General features: G+C 54.3%; 1 protein-coding gene, 1 long non-coding RNA gene and 1 pseudogene across 2 annotated transcripts; 2 read left to right on the top strand and 1 right to left on the bottom strand.

Annotated features, from left to right (window-relative positions):
* Positions 1 to 92: 92 nt before the first annotated feature.
* On the bottom strand, positions 93 to 10,610 carry LOC149913671 (uncharacterized; annotated as a pseudogene).
* A 4,516-nt stretch (positions 10,611 to 15,126) lies between these two features.
* Positions 15,127 to 18,845, top strand: LOC149913670 (coiled-coil domain-containing protein 81-like; the record flags this gene model as incomplete). Its single annotated transcript, XM_090128983.1, has 8 exons — positions 15,127 to 15,317; positions 15,535 to 15,596; positions 16,032 to 16,185; positions 16,391 to 16,647; positions 16,846 to 16,931; positions 17,600 to 17,724; positions 18,237 to 18,351; positions 18,662 to 18,845. Coding segments are annotated over exons 1-8 (1,098 nt in total), but the record flags the coding sequence as incomplete, so codon positions are not given.
* Positions 18,846 to 23,703: 4,858 nt separating this feature from the next.
* Positions 23,704 to 27,069, top strand: LOC149913669 (uncharacterized). The gene is made up of 3 exons (XR_016461049.1): positions 23,704 to 23,737; positions 24,839 to 24,928; positions 25,571 to 27,069. It is a non-coding gene; the product is annotated as an uncharacterized LOC149913669 (long non-coding RNA).
* The last annotated feature ends 909 nt before the right edge of the window (positions 27,070 to 27,978 follow it).

Here is a 27,978-nt window from a genome sequence, read left to right as displayed (position 1 = left end):
TGTGGGTCGCTGTGAGGTCCTGGGCTGAGTGGGAGGGAGGAGTACCAGGTCTGAGGAGGTCCTTAATGAGCTATGGAGATCTGTGGGGGGTGTATGAATATACATGTGGGGGACATGGGATGGATGTGGAAACAGAGCCTGCAGGAGCAGAATGCTCTTCAGGAGAAGGCAAGACATGCGCTGCAGGTGGGACACAGACATATGGGGAGCTATGGGGACATAGAGGGAAGGGGGGGATGTGAGGAGTGGTCTGAGGTAAAAAGGTGGGGCAGTGTTGGAAGGCCTTTATTTCTTCCTGAGATGGGACTGGGGGTCCCTGTAGCCCAAAGGTGGGGCCACGATCCATGACCCCACATGAGCCTAACCCCAAGATGACCACATAACCCTGTATGTGTGCGACCCCATGGCGGCACGTGACCCACAGCCCTGCGTGAACCATACCCCCACACGACCCTGGCACTCCCTGACCCTGCCTGCCCCCATCACGCTGCGACCCACTGCCACGTGGCCCCAGAACTCTGGGATCCCTGCCCCCACCACATAACACACTGAGACCCGTAACTCCCTATCACCCAACCTGACCCTACAATCCCTTCTGACCCCATTACTGTGACCCAGAACCCCATCTGACCACATAACTCTGTGCAGTGCCATCTGACCCTACGTCCCCCCATAACTCTGTGACCTGCAGGACCCCCATGTGACCCACGACCCCCTGTGCTAACCCCATGTGGCCATAGAACCATCTGTGTGTGGGGAAAAGGCATCTTCTCCTCAGGGTGGGACTGCCCCAGAGCTGCCCCAAAGGCGACATGGGGTGGGCTGCAGCCGTTTCTCTCAGTTTGGAGAGATGGGAACTGTCCAAAAGGGCCAGAAGAAGGACATGAATGCTTCTGCAGGGAAACACCTGTCACAAGGTTTGGTGGCAAAGCAATCCCACCGAGACTGAGGAAGGGGCTGGAGCTTGGGTGCTGCGGTGCTGCGTGGCAATGAAGGAGACTTGAACCAGGGATGGAGCTGGGACGGACTGCAGGAAATCAACTCCTTAATGGGGACAGTGGGAGAAGAAATCCAAGTCAGCTGCAGAAGGAACAGCAGACCTCCTTACAAAAAGGCGTCCCAGACTGGGGACGTTGGAGCAGTAGGGACAGTGGTAAAGAAATGGCTCCAACATCAGGTCTTGGAGCAGTTGCTGCAAAGACCCCGAGAAATGGACAAAGAGCTCTGATGGCAGCACAGCACGAGGAGGAAGGAATGCATGGTGGTGCAGAAGGAGAAGGATGGAGAACAGCAGCGGTGGGATTCCCCTTTTGCACGGTCACCCACCGCTACGGGACTCTGCAACAAGAAGCTGCACCCTGCTGTGGTCAGCACGGCTGTGCTGAGCTGTTACGGTCAGGAAACATTCTAACATCTGCACGGATAGCAGGATAAGTAGGATCAGAGTGAGAGCTGTGCTGTTGTTCAGCAGACAGATGCTGAGCAGAGCACAGCAGGGCCAGGATGTTCGGACCAAAGGAAGGTGGAGACTGCACACGAGGGAAGGCACAGGTGCAGGACAGAGCATGAGACACAGCAATGGCAACAGCTGTCAGAAATCCTGCCTGCCTGTCTGCATAGGAAAGCAAACAATCACACCAAAAGGACCAGGTTGGCCACAGACCTCACCTAGAGAAACAGCAGAGCGGATGCGTGGCCTAGACTGTGAGCCTGCAGTCCCCAGCCAAGAGGGAACAGGAGAGCAGGGACTGCCAAGGGAGGAGAGCTACAGGAGCAGGAGGAGCTCACTGAGCAGCTGCGCCTTTTCTCCCTCACCACAAGGAGGGAGAGTGCAGAGAAGCCATAGCATTAACAGATGAGCTTTGCTGCTGCAGGGAGAGCTGAGCCTGATGGAAGAGCAGTGATGAGAGCGTTTCTTGCACAGCCCACGGGCACTTGGGGGGATCTGCTGGGATGGGGGAAGCCCTACAAAGCTGTGGGACAAAGGACACGGATGGTAGGACCCCAAAGGGGCACTTTGGGGCAGCTATGGGGCACAGCCACACCTAGGAGCTGCCTTTACCCAACACACCGCTGGTGGTGGAACTGCTGCTGGCCACGGGCCGTGGGCAGTGATAGGGCTGTTCTGGGCTGCTCTAGGATGGCTCTGGGGCTGCTATGAAATGGGGCAGCTATGGGACACAGCCACAGCTCAGTGGGGTCGATGTTCCCGCACACAGAGCTGGTGGTCAATCTGCTCTGATCATGGAACCTCTCCCATAGCTCCCCGCTGCCCCCCGGACTCCCAGCTTGCCCAGCAAGATGGGGGCAAGCCGGGGGTCAGCAGATGTTATAGGCAGCTGATGTACAGCGACCCCAGAGCCACCCTGTAGCGTCCCCTGAACGACCCCAGAACAGACCCATTACTGTCCACAGCCTCATCCGGGGTTATGGTGCTCACAGGGATATGGGTCATGTGGAGCCTTGCGGTCACGCCGAGCTCTATGAGGTTATGGGGTCATGAGAGGTTATGGATCAGGGCCCCACCTTTGGGCCACAGGGAACCCCAATCCCCTCTCAGGAAGAAATCAAAAAATGCATTCCAGCACCACCCCACATCCCCCATTCTCACCCCAAACCCCTCCCCACATGACCCCAGACCCTCTACATCCCCATGCCACCCCACGTTCCCACACCCACAAGTCCCACCTTTACCTCACACGTTGCCTTCTCCTGCGCAGCACTCTGCTCCTGCAGCCTGTGGCCCATATCCCCAGTGCTCCCACATCACTTTCACCCACATCTGTGTTGTGCAGGAAGTGCTGCAGCTCCACATTCCTCTCCAGCAGCAGCTGCCCCTGCCCCAGTATTATTTGGTTGTATGGGTTCTGGAGGGAGAAGGGGGTGAGGAGGGGCCCAGGTTGGCTATTGGGGTCCTGGAATAGTGGCAGGGGTCCTGTCAAGGACTGTGGAGGTCTCTGACGTTGCTAAGGAGCCCTGGAGGCGATAAGGGAGATCTGAGGGAGGAAATAATGGGGGTCTGCTGGAGTCTAGTGGGGAATATGGGGTGCTGCTGGGGGCTATGGAGGTCTGTGAGGTTTTGGGCCAGCTGTAGTGGAGAAGTTCCTAGTCTGAGGAGGTCATTAAGGGGCAATGGGGTCTGTGCTGGGCTACTGGGATCTTGCAGGGAAAGTATTGAGGGAGGAGGGAGGTGTCGGGGCTCTGAGGGAATTATGGGTGGGCTGTAATGGAAAGGTAATGGGTTATCTTGGGGAAAGCAAGGGGCAGCCATGGGGGATGGAAGGAACACCTACAGGAATGCAAGGGGAATCTGGGCTGGGGCAAGGGGACAGCTAGGGGAAGAACAGGGGAACGTCCCAGGAACTGAGTTCTTCTTTCAAATCCACATCTGCTACTTCCTGACGTAGCTGCAAGACTGCCAGAGAAGCTGCAGTACCGCTGCCCATTCTGCTGCCTGTGTCAGAAAGAGCTGCATGTTAGTGGGTGCAACTGCCACTACAAGGCCAACTCCATAATTGCAGACACAAAACCATCACCTTCAGTATCTGTTACAGGCTGACGACCGTGCCCTTGCACAGGAACCATTCCCACACAGCAAGGGAACTCCTTCACTGCCTTAGGATGCGGAAGAGGAAGAGCCCCAAAGCCTTCAAAACATGCTATCTTGCCACCAACTTTGGAAGCTACACACACCTTCTCCTTTGAGAATTAGCAAGATGAATCAATGCACGTTGCTGCTGGAGAGGGCTGTGCTGCATCTCCTGCTGCCATCCTTGGGTTGTCATCGTGATGCCAATCCACAGCGCACTTTGAAGGGCAGTAACCTTGCAAGAAAGAACAGAGAGCAGAGAGCTCTGCCGTGCATTTCCTGTTAGAACACAGAGATGAGCTGTACAGCCCTTGCTCTCAGAACACACACCGTTTCTCTTACCAGCTTTCCATTCCTGCACAACGCTGTTCAAACCCCTCCTCCATCTCTCCCTTCATACACAATGCACAGCCTCTCCCCAGCAACGAGCTCTGTGCTGTTTAATGCCTGTGCCATCATCGGGACCTACAGAAGAAACCTTGCGGTTAAGAGGGTTAATTAGACAAGCGCTCTGTCTGGCAGAATTCACCATCTTAAGCACTTTAAAGAAGCGTCTTCTTGAACGCCCTGAATCTCTGTGACACATCAGGAGATGCTGAACTAAACCGGCAGCCTTCTCAAAAATGGAAGGGCTCTTCAGAGCCAGCTGGAGGGGGAACAAGATCCTAGGGGGGCTGTGGAGCTGGTAAGGGAGGTCTGAGGGAGGAAATACAGATGCCTGGATGCCTGGTGCTCAGGCACAAGCAGAAGTGCTGATGGAAAATCACCACACAGCACAGACTGAGTCGCTGGTACCTTGCAGTGAGCAAAGGCTGAGATGCACAACGCCCTCACCTGCATGCTTCTTGGAAGTGGGGGTTCAGCAGCAGCTCCACTCATGATTAAGTCCTCCAAAAACCTTCTTCTTTCTTCCTGATCAGGAGACTGGATAGTGAAACCTTCTCCAAAGCCATTATGAAACTATATCTGTACCTGAAGCCCAAGGAGAAAACACGTGTCAGATTTAAGACCACAAAACAGTGCCATTCTATTCCAATCAAACTTCAGTTCTGATTTAAGTTTCACAACTGGCATTTCAGCCACCCTGCTATGGATAGGTTAAACCTATGGATAGGTTATAGGGCGGGAGAGGAGGGTGAGCCTTCTAGCCCAACGTCCCCTTATAGCCTACCATCACCCTATGGCCCCACACAGCCACTTATGGAACCACATCTGCCATACACCTCCTATAGGCCCATATCTCCCTATATTCCCCCACTGCCCCCCTCAGCCCCTCTACGTCCCCCCAAAACTTCCTATAGCATAACAACCCTCTCTATAGACCCTCCCCAGCCCCCTATCATCCTATAGACCCTCCCATTGCCCACCACAAACCCCTATAGTCCCATTAACCCTTTAAAGGTCTATAACTTCCTGAAGGGAGGTTGTAGTGAGCTGGGGGTCGGCCTCTTCTCTCGTGTCATTAGTGATAGGACCAGAGAGAATGGTTTCAAGCTACGGCAGGGGAGATTCAAGCTGGACATTAGGAAGTATTACTTTTCAGAAGGGGTGATCAGGCACTGGAATGGACAGCCCATGGAGGTGTCACCGACCCTGGGGGTGTTCAAGGAAAGACTGGATGTTGCGTTGAGGGACATGGTTTAGTAGGAGCTATTGGTAGTGGGTGAACGGTTGGACTGGATGATCTTTTAGGTCTTTTCCAACCTTGGTGATTCTATGAAAGGAAGGGGGGAGCCTTCTAGCCCCACAGCCCTTAGAGCCCACCCTAGAGCCCCCTATCACCCTATGGCCCCACACAGCCCCTTAGAGAACCATATCCCCCATACACCCCCTTGTAGTCCCATATCCCATAAGAACTCTCCTATAGCCATCCCACTACCCCTTACAGATTCCCCCAAGAGCCCCCCAGTCTTTTATACCCCTCCCATATCCCCTTATAACCCGTCTATAGTCCCCCCACATTTCCCTATAGCCCCATATCACCCTATAGCCACAATAAAGCCCCCTATACTCCCATATCCCCCGTAACACTTTGATAGTCCATGCATATCCCCTTATGATCTTCCCTTACAACTGTATAGCTCCCCAAATAGCCACCGACAGTCCCACGCCCCCCCAGCTCCCATAGCACCCTATATCTCTCTATAGCCCTAAAACACCCCCTAAAGCCCCCCCAGTGCCTTATAGCCCCATATCCCCCTCTATCCCCCTCATAGCCCCCTTTTCTCCCATATCCCCCATACCACTTCTAGAGTCCCCACAGCTTGCTATTGCCCCAAATCTCCCTGTAGCCACAATAAAGCACCCTATAGCCCCACGAACCCCTATATCCACCCCTAAGGCCCCCGAAGCCCTAGAGCCCCATACCCTCCTATCACCCACGCAGCCCTATATCCCTCTACAGCCCCCCTAAAGCGCCTCATAGCCCCACATCCCTCCTGATAGCCCCCCAACCCCATATTCCCCACACAGTACCTATACCCTCACATCCCCCAACACTCCCCCACATCCCCGATATTCCCCCACATTACCCCATACCCCCCCAAACCCCATATTACCCCACAGCCCCCCTGTAGCCCCCACAGCCCCTAAACTCCCACATCCCCCCGGATCTCCCCCACCGCCCCCCGGACCCACAGCTCACCTCAGCCCCGGGGGGCACCGGGCGCAGCGCCGGAGGCCTCGGGGGGGCACGGCCCGGATGCGGGCAGCAGCGCAGCGGCCGTTGGGGCCCCGAGTCCTTCAGCCGTCCCAAAGCCCCGCATCCCGCGCACGGTTCCTCTCCCCGGCCCCGGCCCAAGCCGTTCTCCCGCACACCTCCGGCTTGTGCCGCTTTCCTCAGCACCGCTCCCGTCGTGCCGCGGCTCCGTCTCGGTGCTGCCCGCACAGCTCCGGCGCGCAGCGCCTGCGCCTGCGGGACCGGCGGCGTCGGAGAGGAAAGACGGCGGGCTCCGAGCCGGAGGCAACGGCCGCTCCCGCGCTCGGCGCCTCAGCCAATCGGAGCCGGCGGCGCTGCCGCCGACCAATCGGAGACCGGAGGCGGGCCGGAACTGCCGCCGACCAATGAGAGGCGCGAACGGACCGGAAGTGCCCCCAACCAATGAGAGGCCGGAGGCGGGGCGGAGCGGCTGTGGGGGCGGGGCCTCGGGGTGCTCTGTATTGCCATAGGGGATGGGATTGGGATCGGAATTGGGATCGGGGATGTGGGATTGCGATTGGGATGAGGGCTTGAGATTGACAGGTGGGTGATGGGCTTGGGATGAGGGCCTGGGAATGAGATTTGGAACTGGGATTGGGATGTGGGCTGTAGGATGTGGGGTTGGGATGTTGACTGTGGGCTTGGAATGTGAGATTTGGGACTGGGCTGTGGGAATATGGATGTGGGATCTGAGGGCAGTGCTGTGATGCCTGAGGTCACCCGGAGGCACTCTGTGATCAGCCCACAGCTGTGTGTTCCAAAGAACAGCCACTGAGGTCAGGGGCAGCAGTCCAGGCAGGGAGATGCTGTGGTGGGAAGCAGGCTTGGTGCCGACGTCCTGCAAGGAAACGGGTGCAGACTGCATGGGACAGTGTAGGACAGCACGTGGTGGAGATGGCTGAGGGGCTGGCAACGCTGGAAGGCCCTGACAGAGCCACGGTCTTTGTCCAGCAGGCCGTGGATGGTGTCTGTGGTACAGAGAACCGTGAGGGGACACACTGTCCTCGTGGCACTGGGGTCTCATGGCCTCCTTGTGCCCCATGCAAAGGCTCCCACTGCCCCAGGAATAGTCTCGATCCTGCATAAGGGACAGGATCTCCCTTCCAAAGGCCCGGGCATCAGGGTTTGGCCTTTCTGCTCCATAAGGCAAAGGATGCTGTTCTCAGCATCACAGCCACCAGCACAGCGCCTTTGTCTCCCTGTAATCATGGCTTCCAATTATCTGCTCTAACAAGTCCCTGGGGGCCGTGTTGGCAATGGCTCTCAGCGGGGCCCATTCATACTCCCAGAAACTTCCTTCCAACTTTATCTTCCTGAGCACTTTGTGCAGTCTTCTCTCAGCACTGGAGGATGATGGACTCAGCACCAAACACCCCAAGGAGACCAGTACAACCCCAAGAGCCCTCAAGTGCTTTGTGCCTTCCTGACATCTTCCTCAAGTCTTCGGAACCTGTACAGCTAACTGGAGAGCTATCAGGAGTACACTTACAGAGGAAGAGCCCAAAGTGCGTTTAATGAGTCTCTTTATTTATTTATATTTTCTCCAGTATTAAAAGCAAATTAAGGCAGCACTTTGCAGACAGTAATCATCCAAGGCATCTCCTAATGAGGTTTGCTCTCTTTCACTGTGTGGACAAACATTCTCCTCAGCCTCCCAAGCCCATTACTGCTCACATTGGCCCCGTGGGATTTTCATCCCTTTTCCTCACATCAGTCTTCTCTGAAATTTGCAGCTCAGTGTTGGTTTTCCTTTGCATCAACTCCCACTTGCTTTCCTCAGAGAACCAGCTGCACATGGGCACAGAGGGATTCCTCCTTGTTGCCAACAAATGGGAATCAACACGATGCAATTGAATGAACAGTAAAACACTCTCCTCAGCTGGATGCCATGTTCAAGCTGTCTGCCTTCCAGGGGGAATTTTGGTGCCAGAAGAACTTTTGGCAGAGAAAGTACATACAAACACAAATAAGAAGTTGAGTAAAGAATTCATTAGACTTCTGAGATGGCCCAAGTTTCCAACTTATGGGAGCTCCTAGAGTAACCAGATAGCTGGGAGGTATCTGAAAGAACAAAGAGCAAAGGGAGGGGGAAATCTGGAGAGCAGTGGGAAGGGCACATGCCCACACTGCCTGCAGAAAACACGACCTTAGCCATGGTCATTTATTCAGGAGAGCTGGAAACACCTGCAGGGAGTGGGAGATCAAATACAGAGGTGAGACCAAGCAGGGCTAGCAGCTGCCTGTGTCCCAGCACCTGAATGCTTTTGTGTCCTCCAAACACAGTTCTGGAAAACAGTGACACAATAAATCTCCTCAAAGACTGGTATTTCCAATAAGGAGAGAAACCAGGCCCCAAAGCAGTTTAGAAACTGAGAGGTGTGTTGGCACATTTTCTTCGATTTGATCTTTCTCTTCAATTCTTTGTTCCAGTTTTACATTACATAACATCTTTCACACCTACAGCCTCAAAACAAACACACAAACAAACAAACATAACAGAACAACAGAAAAAAAAACATATTTGACAGTGATAGGCCCAAGGGAAATGGTTGCACACGAAAAGAGAAAGTTAGATTAGATGTTAGGAGGGAATTCCTAGTGTTCTTAACATCAGGTTGGGAGGCAATGGAACAGACTGCCCAGAGGAGCTGTGGATGCCCCATGCTCAAGGCAAGGTCCCATGGAGCCCTGGACAGCCTGATTTCCTGGGTGGCAACTCTGACAATGACACGGGGGTTGGAACTTGATGGGCTTTAAGGTCCCTGCCAATCCAAGCTATTCAGTGACTCCATCACCCGTGTGGTTCCTTTCCAAATCAGGATTCCCTGCATCCTGTTTGCTTGAGCATTCCCTGATCGCTTCCTCTTCCACCACAGGTACATCTGCCTTGTGCTAAAATTTTCCCCCAGTCTCTGGCACTCAGAATTCCATGAAGACCAGGCAGGCTAAAAAGGAGTGAGATCAGGCAGAAATTGGGTATCACAGCACTTCCCATGTTTTGCCTTGCCAGGTACCCTGCTCCGTCCAGCCACGCACCCAGTCTCCCTATCTTTCCTTTTGTCACCTGTATCTTTCTAGAAGCCCTCGCTGTTTTTGACATGTCCAGGCACATCCAATAGCTTTTGAGCTCCAGCTGTCCTGAATTCACCCATGCACGTATACGTACATTGTTGCCAGTCTTCTGTTTTGTATCTGGATTTGACCAGGTTGGTTTTTTCCATTCATGCAGGACTTGTTCTTGCTGACCAGGAAACCAGGAAGAGACAATGCTGACTTCTTCTTTAAGCCTATTCCATTAGCTCTTATCTGGCTCATTTATCATGAAGAGCTCAGTGCATTCCCTCACACTGAGCAATAGCCTCTCCTTGCCTTATCTCCCACCTATCATAAAGAGCATTACCTCTCCTGTGCATCAGTCCACTCATGGGAGCCATCCCACCATGTCACTGTGATCCAGTCAGGACCCCAGCCCTGCCACTGCACAGATTTCCAGCTCATCATTTTTCTTCTTTTGCTGTGTTCATTGCTGTAAAGGCCGTTCAGAATTCATCCCATTCCAGAAGCATCATTGGATTTTCCATGCATGGGCCTTGCATCTACACCATGCTATTGGTGTTTTTCAGGTGGCACACAGGCATTAGATCCCTTTGTGAAGAATGGTGTTGTTCCCAGACAGCCTTGCCCAGGGCAGAGTGTTGGTGCTGGCCTGGGAAACCAGGAACATCCCCTGTGCTGGACGTATTTCACAGGGCTCTCTGTTTCTCTTTTCCATGACAGCAGAGTACTCCCTTCTCACTGTCACGTCCTATGACCGCTACGTTGCCATCTGCAAGCCCTGCACTATGGGACGCTGCTGGGCAGCAGAGCTTGTGCCACCATGGCAGCAGCTGCCTGGGGCTGTGGGTTTCTCAATGCTCTGCTATACACTGCCACTGCATTTTCACTGCCACTCTGCCGAGGCAATGCTGTGGATCAGTTCTTCTGTGAAATCCCCCAGATCCTCAAGCTCTCCTGCTCAAACGTCTAGCTCAGAGGAACGTGGGTTGTTGTGATTGCTGTCTGTTTAACATCTGGATGTTTTGTTTTCATTGTGTTTTCCTACATGCAGATCTCCAGGGCTGTGCTGAGGATGCCCTCTGAGCAGAGACGGCACGAAGCCTTTTCCACGTGCCTCCCTCACCTGGCTGTGCTGACCCTGTTTCTCAGCAGTGGTTTTTTTGCCTACCTGAAGCTGCCCTCCATCTTCTCTCCACCCCTGGACCTGGTGCTGACAGTTTTGTACTCGGTGGTGCCTCCAGCAGTGAACCTCCTCATCTGCAGCATGAGGAACCAGGAGCTCAAGGATGCCCTTAGGGAATTATTTAAATACATCTTGCTTCAGCATCAGCAACACATTCATCATCTTCACATTCAGCATCTCCAAGTCTGTGCAGATGCTACAATTGACAACATTGAATTTCTCTTTTTTATTTTCTTGTTTATTTGTTTTCAAGTTAAATTTGTTTGTTGTCCTTATGATAACTGTAATTCCAATTAAATATTATTATAAACCAGTCTTCTTCGGAATCCTTTCCTTTTTACCTCTTACAAGCATATTGCATGTAAGGACTGAGGCTCTTTGAATAGGGAGAACAGCAGCAGAACATCATTTATCTTGGTTCCCATCTCCCCTGGAGCTAGCAGAGCAGCCCCAGCACGTGGTGTGGGGAGTGCAGGAACCAGGAGCCCAGCTGCCACACGGAGCTGCAGCCCTGGTGTCCGTGGGGCAGCCCCTCACTGCCCGGTGGCCATTGCCTCTCTGCTGTCTTCCAGTCAGGGCTGCTGCTTCCTGGAGCCGTGGCCATGAGCAGCAGCAGGGAGTGGCTTGTCAGGGCTTCTCTCTTTACACTTGTATGCCCTCCTCATATGCCCTTGAATTTGTGACAGCCCTCAGGTGTGGTGTACCTCAGTGACAGCCCTGCTGTCTCTACAGCATCATCCTGTGGCTGCAGGCAGGCAGGCAGTGTGCACCGCTGTGCCAGAGCTGGCCTCCCTGATGGAACTGTTGTAATGAAAGGGGAAATGGTGTCCAAGTGAAAGAAGGGAGATTTAGATTGCATTAAAGGAAAAAGTCTTTCATGAGAAGAGTGGTGAGGCACTGGCACATGTTGCCCAGAGAGGTGCTGGAAGCTCCATCCTTGGAGACTGGAGCAGGCTCTGAGCACCTGATCGAGCTGTAGGGGTCCCAGTTCATTGCAGGGAGTTGGACTAGATGACTTTTAAGGGTCTCTTTCAAATCAAATGATTGTATCATTCTGTCACTCTATGACTTACTGTATTGCTCAGTTGCCTATTGAGCCCTTAGAGGCACCCCTTGGTCCTGCCCAGCACCATCCTTGGCTGCTGATTTATCAGGGCAGATGGAGAGGGACTCAGCAGCAGAGATCCCCACCTGGCTGAGTCTGCTTCTCCCTGGAGCAGCACAGCCAGGGAAGGTCATCCTGGGGCCCAGGGCAGCGCAGCCCCCACCTCTGCAGAGCAGCTCTGCCAACTCATGGCCCTGCAAGGAGCGCAGGGAGAAAATCAGGAGCAGCCAGCCAGGCCAGCACCAACACACTGCCCTGGACAAGGCTCTCTGAGCACAGGGGTGGCCCCTGACAGCCCAAACTGCCCAGCTCACCACTGCACTTCTACTCCAGCAGTCTTCCCCACCAGCCCTGGACAGCCCTGTTCCGGGCTCTGCTGAGCTCTGGACTGGGAGAGGGACCGGGCTGGGCTGCCCATTCCCCAGTGCAGGCACTGAGCCCGGTCAGAGCATGGAGGGCTCCCATTTCAGCCATCAGCCCTCAGCAGTCCGAGGTGAGAGTCTGCTGCTGGGAACTACAGGCTTAAGGCTCAGGAATGGTGGTTGTTTCCTTGGGCAACGTCTCCTTTTTGCTCCTGCAAGAGGAAGCTGGCTGGATCCCCTCTGTGAAGCACCCTGCTCAAGGGCCCCATGGGCATGAGGTGCTCCAAAGGGGCCCCAGGATCACCTCTGCCTGCTCCCTCTTCCTGTGGGCTCACAGAGCTGCAGCCCCGCAGAGCCCCCAGCACAGGGGTCATCCTGTGTATGGTGCACATTGCTCCAGTTGCCCCCAGCACCCACACAATCTTGTCCAGGGAAAAGATTTGGGGTATTGCCACAGTCAGGACAGGCACTGAGGAACAGCCACAAGATCAGAAGGCTCCTGGTCATGCTTGCATCTGCTGGGAATTTTCAATCCCAGATCAGTTCCTACCGCCCTGCCTCCCTCTTTGGAGCAGTTTGGCCGTAGATGGGTGAGTCTGTACTGGCCGATCAGAAGGAGCAGAACTAAAACCAGTGATTATGGAGATCCCACACTGAAGCAGATAAGTCCTGCCCTATTTCTGCTGTAGGAAAGTCCCCTGGTTGTGCCTTGGAGCACCGTAAGCTGTAAGCCCCCTGCCCCAGGCAGCAGCTCTGTCAGCAGAAGGCCCCTGCCCTGCCGGGGGGCTCCTTCCCCCCACACGTCTCCCCACAGCTCCCTGGGCAGCTCCCCAGGCAGGCTGAGTGCTAAGCCTGGCAGGCAGCAGAGTCCCTGCCCCAGCACACAGCCCTGGGGCACAGCAGGGACCTGCTCTGCAGGACAGCCCTGGGCTGGTTCTGAAGGAGGCTCAAGTAAGCAACAATTGCTCTTCTCTAAAGCGTAGACAGAGACCGATTCCAGCAGCATGATTTGTTCTAGCAACGTGTGTCTGTCTGTGTGAGGTGTGGATGTTCTCCTCTGCACATCCAGAATGAAAGGACACATAGAAGAAAAGAGGGGTCTGCGCGTTTCTCCTGCTCAGAGCACTGATTCAGGAGACGTGATGCAGCCATCTCACCCCCAGCTGCAAGGTCTCCGCTGAAGCACAATTCAGTTCCCCCATGCAACCCACACCCACAGGAGCTGGGATTCCCCCTGGTTCATCTCAGGTGTGCACAGAGCAGTTCCCTGCATGGGATCCCCCGCCCTGAGCCCCTGGTCTGCATTCAGGGGGGTCAGCTGCTCCCACACAGACACCTGGCCATGAGAGAGGTGCCAGCGGTGCTCCAAGAGGTGTGCGAGTGTTTGCAGGCTCTGATGGAAAATCTCAGAGAACACTCACATCCCTAGTGACAGTCTTAGGTGAGACTGAAGTCTCAGCTGATACGGGAGAGCCAGCATGGCTTCGCCAAGGGCAAATCCTGCTTGGCCAACCTGGTGGCCTCCTCTGATGGTGTCACTGCATCAGTGCACAAGGGAAGAGCCACTGATGACATCTGTCTACACGCAGCTAAATCATGATGCCTCAGACTCCTTCTGAGCACGTGCGTGGATGTCACTCATCTAGGGGGGAAACAAGCTGTCTTCCTGTCTGCTCTGCAGTTCTGACTTCAGTTATCCCAGTTCAGGAAAGCCTGGCAATGGCCAGTGATTCAGATGGCCCAGACTACACACAGAAGTGATGCTGCTCTGTAAGACCATAGCCATGTAAAATGGCAGATGGCTGGTGTCAGCCCTTTTCAGTCCAGCTGTTTGCTGATCCTTAGCTGAAAGCTGAAATGTGGTCTTCCCTGGATAAGATGCACATGCTCAATACCTCATTTTTTGTTGGAGATTACTTTTTTCTGTATTAATTTGTCAGGCCACCTGTTTGTTTCACATTATGCTTGTTGAAATTGGTTCATTTTTTCCTACCATAGGCTCTGCAACTGGAAGAAGGTGAGCCTCTGCGTATTTGGAGTATTAATGATCAGCCATTCCAGATGATTTCTTAAATAAATTTGTTAAGGAGTTACAGAAAGTTACTGTAAGTTTTGACCAACTCCTGAGTAAACTGGAATACTGGATAGCACCCCCAAAGTCCTCCTGAAAGATATTTTTCTCTGTTGGAGATAACTGCATGCACGATCCCTACCATTGCCTCCTTTGGGCACAGTTAGGAGCACTTTGCTTTTCTCCAGAGAGATTTTGAATTCTCAACAGCATCCCCACACCCTCCCAGGGCAGGTACCCAAGAACTGTTGTCTTTTGGGGGTTAGGTCTGTGTACTAGTGATGGGCTCAGTTCATTTTCAAGCGTCACAGAAAATAGCACAGCAACCCACTGTTTACACTAAAGAGAAAGATAAATTGGTAAGTTTTGGAATCTGTGTGTCTTCTTCTGTGACTACTGAAGGCAGTCTCAGTATATCTCATACAGAGGGATATATTATTTATTTTCTGGATCCTACTAACCAACAGTGGTATTTCTGACTCTTCTTCTTCTGCAGGACAGGAGGGGAAGCCCAGGCAGTTCCAAGCTGAACTTCAAAACTCAATTTGTTTGATGCTGATGATGAATGGATTGGTTCCAGCAGTCCCCTTCCCGCAGTGAAGAACTGTGACAGCTCCCAGCAATTCCCAAGAGCGCTGCAGGTCATTTCTCTTCTGCACTGTGGAGGTGTCAGGGCTGGGAGCCTACAGTTTTCTAAACTTATTTTGGCTGAGAACGAGTCCCATGTCAAAGAAAGCAAAACCTGCCCCTTCATCTTCACTGAGCTCTGAGGCCAGCCTGCCCTAGGTGCATATTTTGTTATGGGGTTGTTGTGGCCAAAGCGCAGGACCCGGCACTTGGCCTTGTTGGACCTCATCGCATCACCCCAGCCCAGCGCTGCAGCTTATCCAGATCCCTCTGCAGGGCCTCCTACCCTCAGAGCTGGGCTCCTGCAGCGTCAGGGCAGGCAGAAGGTTGCTGGTGCCAGCGTCATAATGGGCAACGGCCAGCACTGGCCCCGTTGCTACGGTGTCACAATGGGTGCTCTGTGACACGGCACCAGGAGCACTATAAAAGCGGCTGCACAGTGGTGGGTGCTGCATCCTGAAGGAGCTTCTGGCTGACGACTGGAAGCGTCTGGAAGGGATCAGCTCCCACATGGCTGGTGCCAACAAGGAGCGATCTGCACGTGCGATACGGAAGAAGATAAGCTTCTGGGAGGATGGCCCCGCAACGGAGCGTGCCTCCAGAAGTCCCGATGTCACCGCCAAAGGTACCGGGATCCACAGCCACCACAGGGCACTGCTGCGACCGGGTCCTGGCAACGAGTGGGCCAGAGCCAGCACTCTGACTGCCTCGGGACCGCCTCTGTTTGGGGCCGGGGACAGCGGTGACCTTTTCCATCTGCCACCTCACTGCCGCTCTCAGGCACTCGCAGTGCTGAGAAGTGGCAGATGCAGAGTGTGACCTGCTTTTCCTTTGCCCTGCAGAGCGAGTAGCCGTCTGGGACGCGGTGGCCGTCTGTGTGCAACAACACCTCCTGCTGCACAAGGTGGGTCAGCACCCGCTTCCCGCTGCTCTGTTGGAGGGGTGGGCAGTCCCCTTGGCCCTGGGCCACGCCGTGCACTGACTCTTCCCCTCCCCGGAAAGCACGAAACTCCCCCCCAAAGTCCCTGCGAAGCACCAATGGGCCTCCCACAGGCGCGGTACCGCTTGGGGCAGGTGGTGCTGTATCTCAGGGCTGATCCCAGTCGCTGGAGGCCTCTGGATTCCCTGAGGCTGCTTCTGCCAGGACTGCTGTGCTGCAGTTTGGAGGGCAGTGGGAAGGAGAGGGTTGGGCAGCTCCTTCCCAAATCTCTCCCAGCTGCCCTGGCCTGCACCTCTGGACAGCGGCAGGGGACCTGAAGCACAGTCCCTGCACAGGGCAACCTCTGGTCCTTTCCTTCAGCCTTAACCCCTTGGCCCTTCCCTTCTCTCCCACGTGTAGGGGGTCCGAATTCCCACCTTCGGTTCCTTCGACATCATCTCCAAAGAGATCCAGGCTAAGGACGGGACCCTGGTTGTGCAGTGGCCTGCGTTTCGCCTGGCCAGGAACCTTCTCGACGTCCACAGTCTGATGGGTGATGCGGAATTCCTGCCAGGTAGGAGGAGAACTAAACTCCTGCTGCCTGCACAGACGGGGCAAACAGGACGACTGCCTCCACTGCCCAAAGCAAACGGCCCCCTCCGTGGAGCCAGTCCAAACCCAGGGCTGTCCTGGGTGGCAAATACAATGAGTAGCACTCAGAAGCACAGGCACGAGGGCTGCTAAATGACCAACTCCGACTCTCTTGTGTGATTTCCCAGGCCGTAAGGAGGCAGAGACCATCAAGTACACTCAGGTGGCTGCAGCTGCATCTGTGTCCCGGCAGAGAGGGGAGATCTGCATATGTAACACCACATCTCTCGTCTCCCGCTGCCTGAAGAAGGGGGAGAACATTGCCTTTGTCCTGAAGGACATAGGAGTCCTCATCTTAGAAGGAGCACGGGCTCAGATGAAATTCTACTACGACTTCCTCGAGAAGGTCTGTGGGAAAGTGAACCTGGAAACAGCAGTTTTCAAGGTGAGGTTTTGGCTTCTCCCTGGCCCGGGCAGTCCCACAGCCCTTACCCTGCCTGCGTGTGGCCTGCCAGGACCTGGCCAGCTGCTGGGGCAGGCAAGAGCCGCAGTGCTGTCAGTTCTCCCTGCCTCGGGCCCTCCACTCCCAAGTGCCTCAGCCATCACAAGGATGTTCCACAACCTCCGTGCTCCTCCCCTGCAGGTCCCCTGGCTGCTGGACATGGTGGTGTCCCGGGTGGCAGCAGTGGCCTCCCTGACGCTCTCTGGCCGGGTCGTCGTCTTTCCTGAGTGAGTATGTTTGTGGCTGGAGCCTCTGCTCGACGCAGCTGCTCAGCTCTCCTTCGGTATCTTTTACTCCTTGTGACCACGGCTGTCCTGCCACCAGGACTCAGGGCAGCCGCTGCTGTTTCCATCCTGTCGATCCTTTATCAGCTCCAATAGTATCATCAAGTCCCCATCCCTGCAGGACAGTCACCGAATCTGGCCATGGGACCTTCACCCAGCTCCACAATCAGCATAGTGCTTTCTCTTAAAGTCAGCATATCTGGCTCCCCTGGTGTTTGCTGTCAGCTGAGGCCACAGGTCACGTTGCTTAGGGAACAGATTATCCAGGGCATTCCCTCTTGGAGATTTTACCTTCTCTCCAGAGGTGGGCATTTTGAGAATTCCCACTGGGTACCTATTTTACACGTCCTGGAAGAGTAGAGATTTCTGCGAGGTAGATCTGATGGGAGAGATGAAGGAATTTAGGTGACATGTTCTCCCCATCGTGGCCTGGACTTCTTGGCTGGATGACCCTATTTCCCAGGACAGCCCCTGGAACCAGGGCACAGTCAACTCTGGAGAATAGTGCACCTTGATGCAATGTGAAAATCGGCCTGTGAGCAGGCAATCCCGGTGAGCAGCAAGGGCTGCTGGAGCACTGGGTCACCCCTGTGTCTTCTCCTTTTGTACAGGTTTCAGTTGGAGCTTGTCCCCAAACCACCTCCCAGGAAACCATCCAAGGCCTCGGGAGAAGTCCCTGGTGAGGGCAAGCACGAGAAAGCAGAGTGTTTGCCACCTCTTGGCCAGAGCAAGAAAGGTAAAGCAGCAGCCAGCTCCTTTCCATGCCCCACACAGACAAACTGTGATGGGAAAATGCCCACTCGGTGACCATCCTAAGGCTCTGACTTGTGAAAAGATTCACACCAGCTTGCCACAGCCTCTCCTAACCACATGTTAGCCTCATGACATCTCAGATGCGGGGCGCGCTGTTCCCATGCGCCCCATCCCTGGGTATGGCAGGAGGATGGGGGATCCTCAGCCCTGTCCTCCCCCCAGCAAATGAGCCCCTAAAAGAGACTGTCACCTCACCCGGTGACACCACCCGGCTCCTCTTTCCCAAAACAAATGCCAGGAAGGCAGGCCCAAATCAGAGCTGCACCTCTGAGAGGAGGAGCTGGGCAAGAGGGACAGAGGTCCCCGGAGAGAGTGTCTGTGAGGGAAGTGGAGCGGCCCTCTTCAGGTGCTTTGGGACAGGCCTGAGCACCTCTGCATGCCACAGGGACAGCAATTTCCCAATGAATCTCCTCTGACGAGATCTGTCCTTCCCAGTTCCAGGGAAAATTCCTGAACTGCCACCCTTACCTGGCCGCTTGAGCATTACCAGCAGAGAGGGCACATGCTCTGCGAAGACAACAAGGGTCGACCAGAAGAGCTCTGTGTCCAGGTGAGACTGGGTGCTCGGGGTTGGGATCCTTTTAGGGGCGTTTCAGTGACCCAGCAAGAGCCCATTCTCCAGCCTCTGACAGTCCCTGTCTGGGGCTGCCCAGCAGCACTGAATGCAGCAGATGGAGAGGTGGGATGGGGCTGCCGGGAGCCCCCCATTTCACAGTGCTGACCCCTCTCCAGCCCTCAGGAGAGCCCCAGCGCAACCTGTGAGCTCTGCGTGGGGAAGGCTGCGTTACAGCCAAGGCTGCAGGATGCGGCCCCAAAGCCATCACCCACTGACATGGACCCCCCCTGCTCTGTTCTTTCAGTCAAGTTCCAGTGGTCCCAGCGGTGTCTTCTGCCCAAAAGATGGCTGTGCCTAGCAAAACCCAGGGCGAAGGCACTACCAAAAAAACAGCACCACTGACGGCTCCAGCACAGGCAACAAAAGCCCACAGGTGCAGAGAAGAACCAGGGCCAGTGAAGCCAGCGCTGACCAGTCAAGGTCAGCACAAACTTCCAGCCCGAGGAAAAGCACCAGAAACAGGTCGCACTCATGGAGTGGAACCTCAGAGGTGCCAAGAAGAAAGAGGAGCGCTGAAGCCGGTGCTGCCCAGCCAGCTTCAGGGGAAACACGCAGCCAAAGCTCCAGCACAAGCGTCAGGTCGAGCTCAGGCAGTGGAATCTCAATGGTTCCGAAAACAAGGAGCAGTGAAGCCGGCGCTGACCACCCAGTTTCAGGGCAAACTCATCACCACTAGAAAAACATCAGAAATACTTCCAGCACAGGCAATGAAGGCTCAGAGGTGTAAAGAAGAAGAAAGAGGAGCAGTGAAGCCAGCACTGACAAGCCAGTTCCTGGGCAAATACCCAGCCAAAGCTCCAGCACCAGAGGCAGGTCGAGCCCAGGCAGTGGCATCTCCAAGCATCAGAGGAGAAGGACGAGGAGCAGAGAAAATCTCCTGTGATGGCACAGTGCTGGAGACAAACAAAGAGAAGCCGAGTGGCCCTCACGGAGCCCAGGCTCCAATGATCATTCCCAAAATAGTGATTCAGTCACCATCAAGCTCTGAGCACAGTCTGCCTGAGAAGCCCACCTACGACCCCAACTTTCTGATGCCACCACCACGCTTCCGCAAGCAACGTCGAGCCCGAGACAGGGCGCGAAGGAGGTGCGTGATTCCTATCCGTATCATTCCGGGGTGCCATCTCCCTGTAGAAAGGCAGAGGTGGAGGAACAGCAGGGACTCTCCCAAGACCCCTTGGCTCTGAGGGATGGGACGGCTACGCTTCCTGGAGCCTTGGGCTGGTGCATCACCAGAGGCGAGTTCCTCCTTCTCCAGTGTCTTGCTCTCTTCTGCGGACACACCCAACGCACCAAGGCCCACGATTTGGCAGCATCTGGAAGGCCCAGCTAAGCGCGAGGCTGCTTGGGGCCAGAGAGGAGACTTTCTTTCCGGCTCGATGCTCCTCTAGGTCCCTGGTGGGAAGAGCAGGGCTTTGGGGATGGGGGTGGCATAGCTCAGGAGCCAAACACTGCAGCTGGACACCTGCTAGGGAACAGGTAGAGAGAGGGAGTGAACTGGCTGCCCTGCCCTCAGCGTCCTGACCTGAAGCCTCCCATGGGGTCTGTGTGTGGGCAAACTGCTCCCCAGACCTGTGCTATTGTTTGAGAACAGTTTCTCTTCTTTTACAGAAAATAATTGGTCTTGTAACCATGAAAATATAAGCAAGACTATCAGAGCAGATGCTGTGGAGCAAGATAAACAGGATGTGAACGCAAGGCTGAGAACCAAGGATATCTCTAGAAAAGAGAAAAGCAAAAGGAACGGCTCACAGCTCAGAGTGGATAAGCGCCCGCATGCATGCACAAGGAGTGTTTGTGGAATACTCTGTTGACGTGTAAAGGTGGATGGGAAAGTTGTAAAGGCGGACGGGAAAGCCAAAAAAGTGATTGGAAAATCTTTAATAAATGATTCGGACCACCCTTCACATCTGAGTCCGTGCCTGGTGTTCACATTTGACCGCCTGGAAAGAGATGGAGAAAAATAAAACAGACGTCTTGCAATAGATGGTGCAGTTTTCATTTCTTCCCAGTGCTCTTTCACGGGAATGAGGAGGAAGGCTTTCTCAGCTGGGCTGTGGCTCCGAAGCCGGCCCAACACACGGATGGAAGCGGGGCTGTCTCAGTGCTGCCCGCAGTGTGGAAGGACAGAGAGCTTTGAATCCTGTGATCTTACGGACGTGACAGCACGTGGCTGTGACGTGAGCTATCACAAGGCACTCTGTGATAGCTGCCCGTCAGCCTGAGGGACAGGGATGGTTCTCAAACACGAGGGATGAGCTGCTCAAACACGAGGGCTCCCCTCTGGAGCAGGATGGGGAGCGCAGAGCCGCCGAACGGCTGCTGGGAGGATTCCTCCTCTGAAGGCCCCGGGCACTGAGGAGAGGCAAGCCTTCGGGCTCCACAGGTTTGGCACAGCCCAGACAGAGCCCTGGTGGATTGCACGCCACTGGGAGCAGCTCCAGACACCTATCGGACACCTGCCCATGGTGCTTCCCTCTGTGGGGTGGGCATATTGTCCCCTAACCAGGTCCTATGCCCAGTGTGTGTGAGGCCAATAGGACACCACAGACCTATAGGAGGCACCCCTTAGGCAAAAAGTCTAACCACAAGGTCAAAAGGTGCAATCCTTCAGCAAAATCGTGCGTCTGAAGGCAAAAAGGGTGCATCACTTTAGCAAGCCTTACGCCAAGGCCAAAAGGGGGCACCCCTTTAGCAAAAAGCCTATCCCCAAGGTCACAAGGGTGTTCCCCTTCAGCAAGACTAACCCCAGTTCCAAAAGGCGAAGGGCACGGAACTGCTCTGCCCCGTGATGTCCAGAATGCACCTCACCCTTGGGATGGTCAGTGTACCTGTTGTCTCTGGGATGGAGTACTGGGGCTTGGGGCTGGAGAACTGGGCTGAGATGAGGCCGTGTGAATGATGAGGTCTCAAGGTCCCCACTCAGGCTCTGTCCATGCTGGCAGGTGCCTCCAAAGCAGAAGTGTTACTGACGCACTGCCCTGACAGAAGCTGCAGTTGAGCGTTGCTTCCTGAGCCCTGCGTGTTTGAGCCCAGAGGGCCAGGCAGGAGGCCAGCCTATCCTTTGCTCAGCTGCAACCACCTGGGTTGCAGCTGCTGACCAAGAAGGGCCAGCAGCAATTTCTCCTGCTCACTTCAATACCGCCAGCCTTGTGCCGAATGCCCCTCGAGCATGCCACAGCTAAGCCTGCAACCTGCAGCTGGGCTCTGCGGGTCTGAAGCATCCCTCCCGTGCAGGAAGAGCTCCCCCTCACCGCTCCTGTCTGCTGCCGGGGCAGCTCTCAGGCACACGGCACGGCGAGCGGCTGTGGGCAGCGCAGCTCAGAGATGAGGTGCCTGGGACAGCTGTCGGCTGTCCTCAGGAAGGGCCCATCGTCGTGGCTGTGCGGTGTGACAACACACAGGCTCCAGGAACCCAGCTGACGCCACCTGCGCCGTGACATCCTCTGGCTGGCCTGAAGCCTCCCAGCTTCTTTGGCCTCGCACCCTGACCAGCCAAAGACTGCCGTGCTGCACTTGGTCCTTCCAGGCAGAAGCTCTTTGGCTGCAGGCAGCCTCGGGAGAAGAGGGAGGGCCCTGCAGAGAGGACAGCCTCTGTCACACAGAGGAGGAGAGCTGAGCAGCTGCCTTACCCGGCCTGTGCTGCAGCCTGACATGAATAAGGTGTGACTGCAAAGCAAAGGGATTTGTTCTCTGGTAATACAGGTCTGAGAATGGTTCAGTACAGGCACACGATCCACGTTTCTTGGAGTTGTACGTGCAGTGTGTTTGCAACTCCATACATCCCGTCTGAAAACTGGCAGGTTATGTCTTTGTGCTGACTGAATGAAGATGGAGTCAAAAATATACCTACAAATTCATCCTTTCTTGGGAATCTTGAAACCTGTTCTCAAATCTCTTTATCATAACGGAAAGCAAGGCTGCTTAGTTTCTGCTGCTTACAGGACTGTGCTTAGCCACTGTATCAAAATGCAGAACATGGCTTGCCACAACCAGAGCTTGCCATCATTTCTCTCGTCAAATGCTGCTATGGTTTGAGACAGCAGACAGAGGTTGATTGTCACCTTGAAGATGCACGTGTAACTCATTTCAGTGAGCAGTCAGCTCCACAAAAAGTGCGAAATGCGCACATCACCACCAAACTACTTAAACATGCTCTGCTGCTGGCAACATTTCCCTTCCTCTGGTGTTGCCACAAACAATCCGAGGCCAGTGGCATCCTGGCTCGGATCAGGCACGGTGTGGTGAGCAGGACTACGGAAGTCATCCTGCCCCAGTACTCGGCACTGGTGAGGCCTCACCTGGAGCTCTGTGTTCAGCTGTGGGCACTTCAGTACACAAAGGAGATGGAGGTGCTGGAGCAGGTCCAAAGAAGGGCAGCAAGGCTGGGGAAGGGCTTGGAGAATATGGCCTACGAGGAGAGACTGAAGGGACTGGGGCTGGTTAGTGTGGGGAAGAGGAGCTGAGGGGAGACCTTACTGCTCTCTTCCAGCAGCTGAGAGGTGACTGCAGCAGAGCGGGGTTGGTCTCTTCTCACTGCTGACAGGTGACAGGACGAGGGAAATGGCCTCGAGTTGTGAAAGAGGACGTTTAGGTCGGATACCCAGGTTGGAAAAACTTCTTTCCCAAAGGGCTGTCAGGCACTGCAATGGGCTGCCCAGGGAGGTGGTTGAGTCACCATGCCTGGATGTGTTTAACAGCCGTCTGGATGCGGTGCTCAGGGACGTGATTTAGCGCAGGGCTGTTAGTTAGGGTAGGATGGTCAGGCTGTGCTTGGACTCGATCATCCTGAAGCTCTTTCCAACCTCAGCCATTCCATCGTTCTATTTGCACGCCCTGCAGATGCTGCTCGGAAACCGCATCATCTGCTCCACCCCCCGGCAGTCACAGAGGGAACGCGAGGGAGCACGGCCTCCCCGAGCACCTTTACTGCGGGAGGGCGGCAGAGGACACGGGCAGCCCGGCCGGGCCGGCGGCTCTGACGGGAGCGCCGCGCCTACGGCACGCTGCACGGCACCGCAGGGAGCGGAGCCAGGAGCTGCGTGGCGTCTGCGGCTACTGGCCGCCCGCACGTGCCCGCCCGCCGTCTCCGCAGAGCCGATTGGCTGCCGCGGCCGTCACTCAACTCCGGGGCGGGCTTCCTCTCCACGGGCGACCGCTCCCGGCAGCTCGCCGTGCGCGTGCGCGTTCCGTCAGGCGGCGCCCGGCCCGCCACGTTGAGTGAGGGCGAGCCCGGGCGCCGGCCGTGCGGCGGCGTGACGTCATCGTTAGGCGACGCGCGGTGCTGGGGGTGCGTGTCACGTGAGCGGGGGAGGCCGCGGTACGGGGCTGGGAGCGGCTGCGGGGCTCGGGATGGGGAATGGGGTCCTTGTGGGGCTGGGCTGTGGATCGTGGGGACTTACGGGGTCCCGCGGCGCTGGGAATGCGGGTCTCGTGGGGATATGGGGCGTCCCTTTGGGGCTGTGAAGGCCTGGGCGCGTTTTGGGGGCCGCTTGTGGCTGGGGGTTGGGGGAAATGGGGGTCTCGCGGGGCGGAGGGTGGCACGGGGCTGTTTTTTGGGGTGTTCCTGTTGGACTCGGGACGAGGGTCTGGCAGTGGTAGCGGCCGGGGGTCTGCGTGCCTAATGGAGGCCGTCTCCCGACCTCGTGTCCTCTTGCAGGACTGTTTCTTTCTCAGAACCCTGTCCTGAACTGAAATCCTTTATGTACCCAAGTCTGACGCCAACCCCTGCTACGATTAATGTGAAAAAGGCTCAAAAGGGAATCTTAGAGATTTTTAACTTCCTTTGGCAGGCTTTTCACTGCCCCACTTGCACAGGGAGCCTACTCTATCTTGAAGCCCTTTCTCTACACCAGCCACAAAGCAAAATCTCTCTCAAATGCTCCTCAGCCAGGACATATTCAAATAAATTCTCACAATGGAAGGCTCTGAGCTGCCTTGGTGGGTGTGGGGAGAGCAGTGGATGTTGTCTAGCTTGACTTCTGCAAGGCTTTTGCCACTGTCTCCCATGACATCCTTGTTATGAACCTTAGAAAGTGTGGGATAGGTGAAAGGATTGGCATCTAGCTGACTGGTAGAACTCAGAGGGTTGTTGTCAGCAGGGCAGTCTTGTTTAGAGCTGCATCTAGGGGGGTTCCTTAGGAGTCAATGCTCGGTCCAGCATCTTCATCAGTGACCCCATTATGCTTGAGGCAAATCTGATACAAATCTGGGTGGAGTGGCTGACATACTGGCAGGCTGTACTGCCATTCAGTGGGTCCTGAACAGAATGGAGAGCTGGGCAGGGAGGAACCTGGTGAATTTTAGCAAGAGCAAGTGTAGAGTGTCTCACCTGTGGAGGAATAAATGCATGCGTGACAGATTGTGTTTTTGCAGTAGAAACTTCCAGTACCAAGTTACTGAACTTGCAATTTTCTTACAGAATGGCTGCATAAATGGCTGGTTGGGTTGTTTTTCACAGTAAAGATGCTGAGCAGCAGGATAGAGCGGAGGCTGTGATGTCCTGATGGTGGTAAGAAATTAATCAAGAGAGTTTGGGCAATATCCACTGTGATCATAGATGAACAATGCAAGCTTTTGTAAAGGAATATGCATGGGAAAGACTGCTAAATAAACTTATTTTTATTTATTTATGCTTGCTAGCACAGCATAATAGGTATCATAAATCAGGAATTGGAGCTTAGTAACCTTTAGATATTTTATAATCTGGGTTTCTTCTTAAACGTGGCTTTCATATGTAATAAGGAAAGGAAAAATACAGAGCAGAGAAAGGAAAGCCTGGCACAGGATAAAACAGGTTTAACGGTGTCAAGAAATATTGCCCTCCGATGTCCATAGAAATGGACAAAATGATCCTAAACACAATAGGTTGCTGATAGACCTCATATGGAAAAATGGATTAATAAATGCATCGTGTGGATGATAAGCCTGGAGTACCCACCCAGGCGGGAAACAGAAAAGCGTCTCCTCTGATGGGAGAAAAGGATATATAATGAGAAGTGTTTCACTGATCAGTGCGCGTTTTCTGCCTTGTTAGGAGGGGGTGCATGCCTGTTGTTGCAACAAATAAAAAAAAACTTTGCTGCTTCACTGAAATCTTTGCCTGAACAAACATTATTGAAGCTGGGTATTTCTCACACTTGTTTCTATACAGGTTGGGGCATGAGCTGCTGCAGAGGAGCCCTGCGGAGAAGGACCTGGGGTGTGGATGACAGGTTGGCCATGAGTCAGCAGTGTGCTCTGGTGGTCAAGAAGGCCAATGGCATCCTGGGGTGCATTAAAAGGAGCGTGGCCAGCAGGACAAGGGAGGTGATCCTACCCCTCTACTGTACCCTAGGGAGGCCACGTTTAGAAGAGCGTGACTAGCTCTGGGCTCCCAGTTCAAAGAAGACAGGGATCTCCTAGAAGGAGCTCATCAGAGGGTGACAAAGATGATAAAGGGCCTGGAGCATCTCCCATATGAGGAAAAGCTGTTTGACCTTGGGCTGTTCAGCCTGGGGAGAAGAAGACTGAGGAGGGTTCTGATGAATGTTCATAAATATTTAAAGGGAGGTGGGAGGCAAATGGTAGGGGCCAGGCTCTTCTTGGTGTGTAGTGGTAGGACAAGGAGCAACGGCTTAAAACTTGAACATAAGGAGTTCCATACAGACATGTGAAAGAAGTTGTGTACAGTAAGGGTGATGAAGCACCAGAACAGGTTGCTCAGAGAGGTTGTGGAGTCTCCTTCTCTGATAGTATTCAAGATCCATCCTGATGCCTACCTGTGCAGCCTATTGTATAGAACCTGCTTTAGTAGGGGGGTTGGACTCGACGATCTCTTAGATCCCTTCCAATTCTGTGATTCTGTGAATCATAGAATTGGAGAATCTAGAAGCACTGAATGATCGTGAAAACATCATAGCATCTACAATCTTAAAAATACAGTCAAAATACATAGCACTGTGATAGAATGGAGGAAAAAAATTACCCTTAATTGCCCTTGAAGTACTCCAAAATCAAGGAATCGTAGAATCCTCACAGAACTTGACTCAGGCAAGCAAGCACTAAGGACCTCATCCTTTCCCTCCCTGCATTTCCCCCACATCTCATAAAGGATGAGAATTCTCCTGTGTCTTCCTTCATCTGCTCATATATTTAGAACAGCATTTTTAATTGTCCTTAATGGCAGAAGGCAGATGAAGCTCCAGCTGTGCTTTGCCCTTCTAATTTCTCCCTGTGTGGCCTTACAACACCTTTGCAGTCCTAATTTTGTGCTGGTGTCATGGTTTTGGTTTTTGCTTATTTGATTTTCAATATTCCACATCAAAGCATCATGTACTGGAAGTGTTAATGCTCTAATTCTACGTACCTATCCCTATACATTGCGGAAGTCATGGGATCTGACCCTTCCGGGGGGGGGCAGTCTCTTACTGCCTGGCAGTGGGTGCTGGAGGGTGCTTTCCTAGCCGTTCCAAGCTTTTTCAGGTTTGACTCGGTCTCGGGAACTCTCTCTCATATCTTATTTGATTTATTAGTCTCAATTTCAATTAGATTGTATTATATTGTATTATTTTGCATTCCAATATCATAGTTAGTAAAATAAGTTTACCTCCATAGATTGTTGCCGCTGTTTTTTTCCTTTTCCCCCTTCCTTCCCATTCTGTGGGCCCAGGCGGGGGGTGGGGAGGGCAGGGGCCTACTGCCCCCTGTCACGGGCATAAACTGATCTAGTTAATTCCGTGACATAGGGTCAGGTTGGGTGATAGGGAGTTACGGGTCTCAGAATGTTATATGGTGGGGGTGAGGTGGGGGCAGGGATCCCAGAGTTCTGGGGCTACAAAATGTTGGGTTGCAGCGTGATGGGGGCAGGCAGGGTCAGGGAGTGCCAGGGTCGTGTGGGGGTATGGTTCACACAGGGCTGTGGGTCACGTGCAGCCATGGGGTCACGCACATACAGGGTTATGTGGTCATCTTGGGGTTAGGCTCATGTGGGGTCATGGATCGTGGCCCCACCTTTGGGCTACAGGGACCCCCAGTCCCATCTCAGGAAGAAATAAAGGCATTCCTACACCGCCCCACCTTTTTGCCTCAAACCACTCCACACATCCCCCCCTTCCCTCTATGTCCCCATAACTCCCCATATGTCTGTGTCCCACCTGCAGCGCATGTCTTGCCTTCTCCTGAAGAGCATTCTGCTCCTGCAGGCTCTGTTTCCAAATCCATCCCATGTCCCCCACATGTATATTCATACAACCCCCCACAGATCTCCATAGCTCATTAAGGACCTCCTCAGACCTGGTACTCCTCCCTCCCACCCAGCCCAGGACCTCACAGTGACCCACAGTTCCCATCAACAACCCTTATCCCTGCTCTGGGCTTCCTCCTTATCCCCTCCCTGTTTCCTCCTTTGGACCTCCCTTACCCACTCCAGGACCCCCTTGGATCTTACAGATCCCCACAGTTTCTGACTGGACCCCCATCACCGTCCCAGGACCCCCACAGCCCACCTGGTGCTGCTGAACCTGGCGTCTTCACTGTATTGTGCCACAGTGCTGCACCCTGAGCCCTTCTGCAGTGCTGCAG

The sequence above is a fragment of the Phasianus colchicus genome, chromosome 35 (genome assembly GCF_987193195.1).
Source record: "Phasianus colchicus chromosome 35, bPhaCol1.hap1.1, whole genome shotgun sequence".
Lineage (NCBI taxonomy): Eukaryota > Metazoa > Chordata > Aves > Galliformes > Phasianidae > Phasianus > Phasianus colchicus.
This window is presented reverse-complemented; position numbering and strand designations above follow the sequence as displayed.